At 27.3% G+C, this 12,370-nt stretch overlaps 1 protein-coding gene across 19 annotated transcripts in view; it reads left to right on the forward strand.

Moving 5' to 3' along the window:
* The window catches only part of LOC132929264 (uncharacterized), a 111,871-nt gene that overhangs the window by 26,795 nt on the left and 72,706 nt on the right, over positions 1-12,370 (forward strand). For 15 of the 19 annotated variants that reach the window (XR_009662087.1, XR_009662088.1, XM_060994491.1 and 12 more), the window contains exons 14-23: positions 62-160; positions 400-600; positions 1,497-1,668; positions 4,126-4,206; positions 6,461-6,583; positions 6,704-6,809; positions 6,919-6,936; positions 7,340-7,564; positions 7,673-7,833; positions 8,328-8,533. Coding sequence is in view for 17 of the 19 variants with exons in the window: in XM_060994491.1 (XP_060850474.1) it covers positions 62-160; positions 400-600; positions 1,497-1,668; positions 4,126-4,206; positions 6,461-6,583; positions 6,704-6,809; positions 6,919-6,936; positions 7,340-7,564; positions 7,673-7,833; positions 8,328-8,533 (1,392 nt within the window). In the remaining 2 variants the exon portion in view is untranslated. The other 4 variants (XM_060994494.1, XM_060994495.1, XM_060994492.1 and 1 more) reach the window with 3 other exon arrangements.

Below are 12,370 nucleotides of genomic sequence, written 5' to 3' on the forward strand. Positions count from 1 at the left end.
ACAAATAAAACAATATATGAATAATAAAATCATCTTTTTAAACGTAAAATGTATTTAACAGAACGGTTTAACACCAATGCATCTCTCCGCACAAGAAGACAAACATAAAGTTGCTGTTGTGTTGGATAATTATCATGCAGATATCAATCCGGAAACTAAAGTAATAATTTATTAATATGCCTATCTAATTCTAATATAAATATTAGTGTGATCAGCGCGTAAACTAAAGAATAATAAAATTGTAATATTTTAATACAAATCTATAAATTAATATTTTTTTTTGTTTTTATAAGCTTAAAAAGTCAACGTTATTATTTTGTTTATTCTTTCAGTTATTAATTATGACTAAAAAAAAGTAGTTTACTAAATGTATATAAATATAAAATATTTAAATATTAGGCTGGATTTACTCCCTTACACGTCGCTTGTCATTTTGGTCAATTAAACATGGTTCGATTCATAACTGCTCGCCAAGGAGTTAATATTAACGCGACTACAGCTTCGGGATATACACCACTTCACCAAGCATCTCAACAAGGCCATTCTACCATTGTAAGCCATTTATTGGATAAAGGAGCTGATCCAAATTTATTGACAAGTGTAAGTAAATATTTATTATATTTAATGTTGTAATAAACATGTTATTTAATTGGTTATAACTTGTAATAAGTCACCGAAGAGTAAACGTGGTCCTATGAAAAATGAAAATTTTTATTTAAAATACATCTATCTTATAATAAGAGTACAATTTTTGATTTATGAAAAGGGTATATCAAAAACTATAATATAATTCAAAATATTCTGAAAAAATAATTTTTTATAAACGAAAGAAAATATTTGGAAAATTAATAAATTAAAGTAATGGTTTAATTTAATTAAAAAATGGCTTACTTAAATATATTAAACAATAAATGTCATAAACCGGATTAAAAATCTAATACTTACTTAAGCAAAAGTTAGTTATAAAGTATGTCAAATAACTCAAATAATTAAATTCTTGTAATATTTCAACGCATTTCTTTAATATATAACGATATAATTTACATAAATATATAGAAATATATAAAATAGAAAAATATTTCAATATCGAATTTATTTAACCGAAAAAAAGTATTTATATTTATAAATAATTAAAAAAAGGGTTCAAATACAAATGAATTCAAGACCAAGTAATTAAAAACATATTATGAATACATTTGAAAACTATTCTTAACAAAAATGTTTATTTAGGTAGGTATTTAATTATAAATTTTTAGAACAAGTTAAAATAAGCTTATTTACTTATATTTTCGATAAAAAGCATCAAAGTAATGCCTGCAGTAAGATAATAGGTACTGAAAAAATTAATGAAAACAATATTAATTGAATGTTATAAACGTGTAACATTATAATTTATAACATACCATAAAATAACAATAACACAACATTTTTAAATTTATTTTTAAGTGTTTTGAAAATGTTTGGAGTTTTAAAAATTTTATTATTATTTTATACAGCAAGGACAAACGGCTCTGTCAATTTCTCAGAAATTGGGTTACATAAGTGTAGTAGAGGCTTTGAAGAATGTTACTAAAGCAGTACCTTCATCGACTACGGACGAAAAATACAAAGTAATTTCTCCAGAAACTATGCAAGAAACATTTATGTCAGATTCAGAAGATGAAGGAGGTACGTAAAAAAAATTATAGTAATAATATAAAATCTAAAATTAAATATATTACTGAGGGTGATTTTAACAGGTTATGTATTACTGTATTAATAATAAATAATAATAAAATTAAGAATAAAATAATTCGAATTCACTGTAGAAAAGTACTGCAAGCAATTAAAAAAAGGCTTTTAATTTGAGAAAATATATATACATTATATTGGGTAAATATCATACGTGTATCAATATTCAATGTATCAAATATTAACCATAAATCTATTGGCACAAAAATTATAATCGAGGTTTTATAAAAGAAAACCTTTAAGAAGATAATAATTCTTTTGAAATTATGTATATCTACATCAGGATACTTGTCATACCATATTATATGTTCGATAAGTATTAAATATGTATTTAAACACAATTTATTTATTTATAGTAGGTACATATATTACAACATTAGTGTCACTAAATTACAATAGCAACAATTAAAACACAATTTCATCCTGTATGATTTCATACAAACGATACATATCTTACGATACTTTTTAATCTTTAATCAACTATTTTAATTAGAAATTGTCATAAATATATGTATTATAATTTTAAAATGATAGAGAATATATTAAATGTGTTGGATACTATTAGAAAATAATGATAAATTAAAGCCCCATATATTATTTGTTTTATTAGATATTGTAAAATAATTTGTACATTTATCATTAATGTAACGTGTAAATTATTCACCAAAGAAAATAACAAGTATAATAAAATGTAATTATAAAATTTAATTATTCAATATTTCCTTTAAGTAAAAAGTTCATATACACCGCTATTACTATTGTTTTTAGATGAATTAGGTATACGTAGATAAAAAACAAATACAGTTATTAATTTCAACATAAACATATCTACTAACACAAAAATAAATTGTATACTTCACGCCAGACTATTAAATAATAAAATAGGTAATAAAAAGATAGATAAATAGATCTGGCTAAAATCGAATATACAAGCACAATATTATTTTCAGGATATGCTATAATGATAATTTTATCGTTTATATATATTATTGCAATTCAGATGTTGATTCAATAAAAAATATTTTTTCATTGTTATTTCACTTAATTGTATTTTTGTTTTCATTTAATTTTCTACTATGAAAGGTTAGGTTATAATATGCTCATTTTTCTGTTTAAAAAAATACGAGAAATATTAAGTATTTAAAGAAAAATATTATTTCAGTTTTAACTATAATTAAAATATATGTATAAGTAAAATACATAATATTTATATTGGTGTATTTTATTTAATAAAAAGGCCAATATATTAATACATTTAAAATAACAAATAATGTAAATATTGTTGTTCAAAAATACTTTAAGGGGCCGCTACACCAGCATTTGTTTTCTCTGTTTATCTCCCATATAATATAGCAACAAAGATACTCCATATTTCCACGATTACGACTCTCTGGTTCAGTTTAGGGCAAAAGCACATATTATATATTTTATAAAGAAGAGTATTTCCTGTATATTGACTGGATAGATTTTTAATATTTACATTTTTTATAAATATAAGTATGTTTTAATTTAAAATAATTTCGATTATTTTTAACCATTAATAATTTATTCAAAACTGTAAATATCAAAAACCTATACGGTTAATTCACAGGAAATACTCTTTTTTATAAAATATATAATAGGTGCTTTTGTTCCTATATTATGTGGCTCCTTAAATAAAATATTATTCATATTAACATAAAAATCAAATAAATCATTTACTTTCATGAATTCTTATAACTTTTTAATTTAATTATTTCTACCAATCAAATAAAATTTAAAGTTTTTTTTTCTAAATTTTATTTCACAAAGTTATTTGTTCCAAAATTATATTACAGAAATGTAATATCCATTTGTAAAACAAGTGATTTTATATGTATTTTGATTTGCCTTTTTCAATGATTACTAATATGTGGAATAAGCCATAGGCGCAACTTGAGTTATAATTTTATTAGGGGTGGGGAACTACAGCCCCAACCAAATAATATATTTGTTGGGCGTTGGCGAACATACTTTGTCGTTAATATATTTTTCGCAACAAAACATTTCCGCCTCCGAGCTATTAATATCAGTTTGAAATAAATGTTAAAATAGAACAACAGTATAAAGTATGAAATAAAAATTCTATGATATCAATAGTAATACCAAATTTATAGCTATATTATGATTTTTTAACAAACAAATCTGTTCTTAGTTAATAAGTTTTTACGGCATTGAAAATGTAAATAAAAAAGAATTACAAATATTTCGGAGGGCTCAACCCTTTTAGACTCACCACCGCCTCTTAGTTGCGCCACTGGCTACAGCACAATACAATATTAGAAAGTGTGCCCGCTTCCATATATAGTGTTGCGCGAGCGTGGTTTCACTAACAAATGCTTGTAGTATGTGATTGGGATGATGATTGGCACACAGGTGACGTTTTGCAAAGCGGAAGCGTCGAGTATGGTCTCAACACTAGAGCTCAACTAACACAAAATGTTATCGTTTCGTCACGTGAGTTTTGTATAGTAGAAAAATAAATAATAAACAAACAAAATTTGGACCTAAGGTATTAGTCAACATGCATGAATTAATAGCCAAGTTCAAAATTCATGATTGGCTGTCACCCAAAAGCCTCTAGACAGTCACGGTCCATTCGGAATATATTGAACTCGGGTCGTGCAGAAAACGAAATCGTTTCACGCGACCTACTACCCGGTTAACCCGGTGTCAGTATATAATGAACAGGATTCACGTAGACTTACCATCAGTGTGCTTCCATCATCATCAAAGCTATTACCTGTAGTGTTGAAAAACAAACGATAACATTTGCACAGTGTAGAACGAATGTTACGTTGAATGACCATTGCATGCGAGTAATGGTAGTGTGTAGTACACCTATACGCGCACCTAAATATGATTTGTTTTATTATTTTTTTTTTTTGTTAAGTCCCGTACGTTACATATTATAGAAAGTTTTTTTTAGTTCAATCATAAATATGATATTACATTGTATGGATTTAAGGGTCATTAATACTGTATGCCATTACTATATTGAGCGCCGAGTGTCGACTGAGATATTATTATATGCATAAATGTCGAATGTTCCAGTTTTTCCGAGTAGTACTTGTAGTGTCCGTTTAAAATTAAATATGACCGGCCATCTGGTCAGTTAACTTACTACTGTTTGGCACTTTGCCGATCGTTTCGTCATTGGCTTTCCTCATTTCGGATTTTTCGCGCTTTGGCTTCACCAGCATCATAATAATGGATCAACTTTAGAGAGGAAAAAATTGATAAAAATAACTTTTAAGTTTTAGTTGTCGGCTGTCTGCCTATTCCGACGGTACCATAACTAGGTCGCTGTATTCGTCTATCTTAATTTTTTTAAATTAATTATAAAATTATAACAATAAATAAAAAATAAAAAAATAAAAAAAATTGTCACCATGTGTAAACGGAGATTTTGCTGTTGTTGCTGTTTTAAAAAACAAAAAGAAGAAGAAAATCTTCCAGGTTAGAAAAACACATACATTTATAGCATTTTATAGTTTTGGAAATTTATCATCGAATAAATAAGGAAAACTTTAACATTATTTCCATTTAATAGTCATATTTGTATTGACTAAATGTATAACATAATATAATGACTTTAAAATGTAAAACGATGTATAATTTTACATAAAAAACGATAAATAAATTAAAATTTTTATTTTTATGCACTAATTTAATTAATATATTTTTTATAATCAAATAAGTAATATTCGTGGCACTTTATTTATTTATTTGATTTATTAGTTTTAGTATGATTCTTCTGTTTTGGGTTTCTGCAATCCTGACTTAATTTATCGTATAATGCATAATGGGTTTGTTGAAAAGGTGCTTGGTTCTCAGTTCTCACTGTTGGTGATAAATTGATACTTGTTACTTAATATTATAGGTACTTAATTATTATTACTTTTTTTCTATTTATTGGTTATTTTAAAATTATTGTCTTAACTATAAGTTATAACCATGATATAATAGAGCCAAAATTATAAATAGAAGCTTAAGCAAAAAAAAAAAACCAGTTTAAATTACTGAAAATAATCATATAAATCTTATAAATTGGTGTAATTTATGCAGAATGCCAATTCATGTTAGAAGAGATTTTTTTTTTTAAAAGTTTTTATTTTCAATCTATTTTAAGTAACACGATAATTGAATTTGTTCAAAACAGAAAAAAATGACATGAAGATCATATGCATAAAGAAACTATTCTTTAATACTATTTTACAAATAAATATAATAAATATATATATAAGTAAAAATAACACTATAGAACAGAATCTAAAAAATATTTATTTTTAAAATTTTAAAAACTAACGAAATTGTGTAAATGAATTATATTTTAGAAGTAAATCATATTTCTGTACATAATTAATTCTATTGTTTTTATTTAAATAATTTAAAAATACAATTCAGGCCGTCGTATATCGTTTCATCTGCTTGTTTCTTGGATATTATTCAAATCTAATACTGTGCTGTTCATTTTTGTTATACAATATGAAATAATAAATAATATGTAATTATAAAATTATTATTATTTCATGTACAGTTAAAGCATGTATTTATTTTTAAAAGCATGTGCTTTTATAATTCTTGGAAATTTAAAATTGTAGAAACACACTTATTTTTATTCATAGAAACGTTGGTTTATTTATTTTTTTTGTATCGTTTTTAATTACATATTTATATGTTGTAATTTAAATCTTATTTTATTGAACAGGCGAAGAAACAATGATAAACGAACAGTCATACAGGTATTTAACAGGAGAGGAAATGAAGGGCTTCGGCGACGAATCAGCTCCTATCGATGTCACGCGGGATGAGAGATGTGACGTGAATACTGGTAATGAAAAACATTGGTTTATTTCATTCTATAATAAATGGGTATTGTGTTGGATGAGTGAAAATTGGCGACGGTACACGTGTGATTCATTTTATTAATATTTTGTTGTTTACATTTTAGTACCCCCCACATCTATCGACGAAGCCATCAGTCCACAGACCGTATATGACAGTTACAGCGGCCCTGTGGATAATGTCGACATTGTTAAATATCCACCTCATGTTGGGTAAGTAGACAGTAAATACACGTGTTTTACCGTTTAAGCCGGCTAACAAAACTATCGTCAATTATCTAACAAAATTGTTTATTGTTTCTATATGCGTGCTTTCGGACAGACGTTTGCAATGGAAAACGTAAGGCTTTTAAATACCTATATATTATGATGTTATAATACAGTTTAATGTTTTCATGACCTTATAGATTTTTATCAGTAGTGATGTTTTGAATGCTTATAATAAATATTTCAAAGATATAGTAAAGCATCTTAGTTAAATAAAATAATATAGTTTTAGATATAAGGATATAATATAGAAAATCCATAATAATTATTAATTAAAACCTGAGAACGACTATTATAATATTATACCAACTAATGCTGCACATCGTTTGATCTATCAATCACACCACACTCTTCACACTGAATGTCTGAATGATCATCGACGTTGTTCAGTGCTAGTTTTTATTATTGCATAGTTGTTCAAAAGTAATAATTCGATTTTATTAGCATCAATAACGTATTATTTGGAATAATTACAGGTTTTTGGTTAGCTTCTTGGTAGACGCTCGCGGCGGAGCGATGCGCGGATGCCGGCATAGTGGTGTCCGCGTAATCGTTCCACCCCGACGAGCTTCTATGCCTACAAGGGTAACTTGCCGATATTTAAGACGTGAAAAAATGGTGCACCCGCCACCGTTAATGGAAGGCGAATCGTTAGCCAGCAGAATACTCGAACTCGGTCCTGTGGGAGCTAAGTTTTTGGGGTAACTATAACCTACACTACTATAATTAGGGATAGATCTATTTAATAATGTGGTGATGCTCTACCATCGGATGGTATTTAATGAAACAATATTGCTTATCATTTGCAGGCCGGTTATGATCGAAGTACCGAATTTCGGATCACTCCGTGGATCTGAAAGAGAAATCGTTGTTCTCAGATCGGAAAATGGCGAGACGTGGAGGGAACACACGGTTGAAGTGACTGACGAAGTCGTCAAAGACATACTCGGAGCGAATTTTGAAAAAGAAGGTATTTATAAGTTTATAACTCAAAAGTATTTTAAAAATATACGAAATGTCGAGACAGCTAGGTATCATTATTGAATTCATAACCAAAGATATATAGCTAGTATCTCAACAATACAAATAATCAAGACTAAAAACCTAAAACTTTGAATGGATAAAATACTGTTTATGAAGATTTTTAAACTTTTGTAGAACATACAAATTTTGATTGAAAACAAAACATTTCAATTATATAAAATATATTACCTCAGTTATAATTATAATAATAAAAAAAAATATATAGTCTACGAAACACATTTTTACACTTAACTAAGTAACACACTGTAGAGAACTTGGATGGATTTATGAAAAAATATTATGAGTACATATTATATAGTATACGAGTATTATATAAATAGAATAGTCTGATATAACTTATAACTGTATACACATCAAGTTGACGAATGAAAAAATGGCACTTAAGTAATAACTAATAATGAATTATGTTCGTTTTTTCAGACCGCGACCCGTGGCATTCCGGTAACCGTCTGACGCGGATCGTGACGACGGAATTTCCGCATTACTTTGCCATCGTGTCCAGAGTCAAGCAAGAAGTACACGCTATCGGGCCGGAGGGTGGAATGGTCTCTTCGACGGTGGTGCCACAGGTGCAGGCGGTATTCCCGCAGGGAGCGCTCACCAAGCGTATTAAAGTCGGCCTACAGGTAAACTTGTTTAAACCGCGAAGAAATGTGGCCAGCACGTGCCTAAAGAAAATCTCCGTTAACCATGTGCCGAAAAAAAAAACGGTTCTCGTTAATGTGGTGAATGCACCCCTGACACAATTATTTCGGTGGCGGTGGTGGTTGTGTCTCGTCTCGAAAAAAAAAATGAAAGAACGAGGAATTTACACAAGACTTTACATATTTTTTTTTACCCAACGCTTCAAACACACTCACATATTGCGCATAACACATTAAAAAAAAAAAAGAAAAAACTGCGATTTCTTGATGTTATTTTTACTATTATTTTTTTAATTTTTTTATTTGATAATTATTAATTTATATATAATATTATACACACTTCTAACATTTCTAGTCACTAACTAATATCCACATTGATATTCGATAACCAATCTAGTCTTCCCCCTAGTCAATCTTGTTTTATCTCGTTGTACTTACTTATTTTCTCAAGTATATAACGTTATTTACTATATTAATTATAATCAATACTCGATAGAACACGTACCACATTTTACAATCGAATTATTAAAGTATATATAGATGTTATATTATACATTCTATTATTATAAAATATCGATTTTTTTTTAAAAACTAATATTTTATTTTAATAAATTTAAAAAAAATCAATATTTTACTATTTATTCTAAGAAATATTTTGTGTTCTATAAGTGTTTGTTCTTGAAATATTTAAATTCTATACAATAAAGTTCAGTTTTTGATGGCACAGTTGGTTTAATGCCAAGAGTTTCATTACATTTTAACGTGGCTGAAAAGTATATTGTACAGTTACTAAACATCCTATTTGTGTACTCATAATATTATAAAATATTTTTTTTTCATTAAAATTGTAAATGTATTTTTTTAAATTAAGTTATAGCTTATAATATCATTTCACTCACACAGATATTGTATACGATTAGCACGATTTTATTATTATTATTTTAATGTTTTATTTATCATTTGAGAAAAAAATATTTAATTTTAAATGCCCAATAAATATAGTATAAATAATTTTTTTATCAAACTAACATGTTTTTGTCATTTGAATTTGTTTCGAGCTCAGATAGTTTTATTTTTACATAAAGAAAAAATATATGTGTACACTATGTTCAAACATAATGCACTACATAATAATCATTAATCATGTACATGAAATGTCACCAATATATGCTGTTCATGACTATATTTCTATTTCAGTACATTTAAAATTGTTTTGTGTCGGATAAAACTATACGAGTTCAAACCTCATAAGCTCAGCTCAGTCCTTTTGTCTTATTAATCAATCCAACTAACCAAATATATAAAAATAAGAAATTATATAATAATAATGTCTATAGAATATATTATAGTAAAGTAATTAATCGCTATAATCAAAAAGCTACTATTTATTGGGCCATCATTTTGTTTTAGTTTGTTTTAGTTTTTTTTTTTTTTTACCTAGTAATCTTTTACAACCGATTTTATTTTTATTTTTATTGTTTTGCTTTACCGTCATAATATAATATTCTGCTTTTGGACACACCGCTTCTGAACACAATTTGCTAACTCACGAATACGACCGACCACACCTATACCGACTACTGCAACGAGCTCACGCGGGCACACGTCCATCACCACCCAGGCGCTAGCTGACGTTATATTTGTTGACATCACGACTGCAGTTGTACTACATATACCTATAAGATTATCATTTTATTTTATATTATTATTGATTATTATTTTTTATGTTTTGTGATGGCCCTCGGTAAAACAGTACCTATATATATATATATATATATATATATATATATTATAGTGCTGTAGTAGCTGTTTGCGTAGTCTACTGGCGCAAATAGTCCGTATAATTATTATTGAAAACTAATGATTGAACAAAACTAAATATATTGATTCGTCACATTCTCCGATCTCACAGGACTCCCAGATTAAAAATATAAAATACAAATATGGGATATTTGTATTAAACTTTTAATTATTTAATATAAAAATTGTCTGCTATAACATAATAATGTATGCAAAAAAATAATTTAATAGTTATAAAAACATGATTAGAGTATATTATACTTAAATGGTTATTGAGATAATTTTAATCATAAAAATATTAGAATTACAATATAAAATAATAATAATGAATAATAAAATCATCCCCCGTTTAACACTTAACACATTAAAATAGCATACTACAGCGCCGTAAGTAGTGTAACAAAAATTGTAAAATAAATGTATTAGCCTTTTAGTTTATAATACCGTTAATATAACGTAACGAAAAAACTATAATAGTATCTAAATATATAATAATATTATTGTAATATTTTCAAGTAGAAAAAAAAGTTAATAGGATTTTGTACTTTAAGGCGATTCAAATGTTAATTTCCACATAAAGATAAATTAAAACTCAATGTCGATCGATAAGTATGGAAATAACCATTTTTTGGGTGTAGGTATGTAGACTGATAAAAAACTTGGTGTGCAGTGTAGTGGTTTGAGCTTTTATATTATTGTGTAAGCATTCAATTTTAGTTAATTAACTTAATCTATGAAGTATGAATGAATACCTATCCCCAATAAATAAATAAATAATAGCAATCGGACGAATAAAATACGAACGAGTATAATGCGTGTGAAAAACGTCGGCGGCGTCCGAAACCGCACGTCAGTATTTATACGCGTCCGCGGTGATGTTCGATGACGGTTAGTGACTGCCGTGCTAATATTAGCAACATTTATCTATGAAATAACCCTATACGGTCAAACTGTATACATCGCACTGTGATTTTGTCAAGTCCAAAGAATCGCGTTACGAGTATACTGCACGTTACATCGGTTATACGTACTGCATCAACGATACTAGCGAGGTCGATCCCAAATCCCAATCGATACGCGTTTTATTATCAGATGCGTATGTATGATTCTGAGTGGAGCGATGGATGTAATGATTTAACAATTTTGTTTTTAATTTTTTTTAATTTTTTTGTTTAAAGCCATTTTTCTAATAAAAATGTACCAATCATCAATGTTGAGAGAAGTTTCTGGTATAACAAATTGAATCTAGTTGATGCTTTGGTGGGTCAAAACTTAAAAGTAGAAATTTCTCAATATACTTATTAAAATAATTTACAAAAAAAATTCATTAAGATTCTCTTTGCTATATACAATATATACGAGTCGAATGCGGAATGACGAATATACCTTGTCATTGAGTAGGCTATAATGGATATGTTAAATTTTAATTCAATGATACATTGTTGTATACGATGAAAAAAATGATTCTAACGAAGGTCTAAGAAGCTCCAACTTTTACCTTGGTTACTAATCAATTATTGTAATAATATAATATTAAAATTTTAACAAATCTTTAAAATATTTTTTACTCAATTATTTTAAAAAGTACTTAGAATTTTCAATTTTGACCTACCTAAAGTATTAACTAGATTCAATTTTCTACAAAAAATATTTATAAAAGTTGAGGATCAGAGAATTTTTTTACTAAAAAATATTGTCTTTATACACAATTATAAAAGAAATTAAAACACACAACATTGTAAAAATCAATACATTCTCGCTCAGCTCAGAGTTTAGGTACAACAATATTATTGTTAAAATTTTAATATTATTATCAAAATAATTGACCTATATCACGATATGTATATCATTAAATTCAAATTGATTACATCCATAACAGAGACTCATCAATCAATGATGAAGTACACATAACACCTACTGTACATCATGCGGAGTGTAGGTAAATCTGTCGCTCTTTCCTACACGCTATAAACTTTAATAATATTGCCTATGCGAATAATTAAAATTTTCCTGCGCGTA

This window comes from Rhopalosiphum padi, chromosome 4 (genome assembly GCF_020882245.1).
Source record: "Rhopalosiphum padi isolate XX-2018 chromosome 4, ASM2088224v1, whole genome shotgun sequence".
NCBI lineage: Eukaryota > Metazoa > Arthropoda > Insecta > Hemiptera > Aphididae > Rhopalosiphum > Rhopalosiphum padi.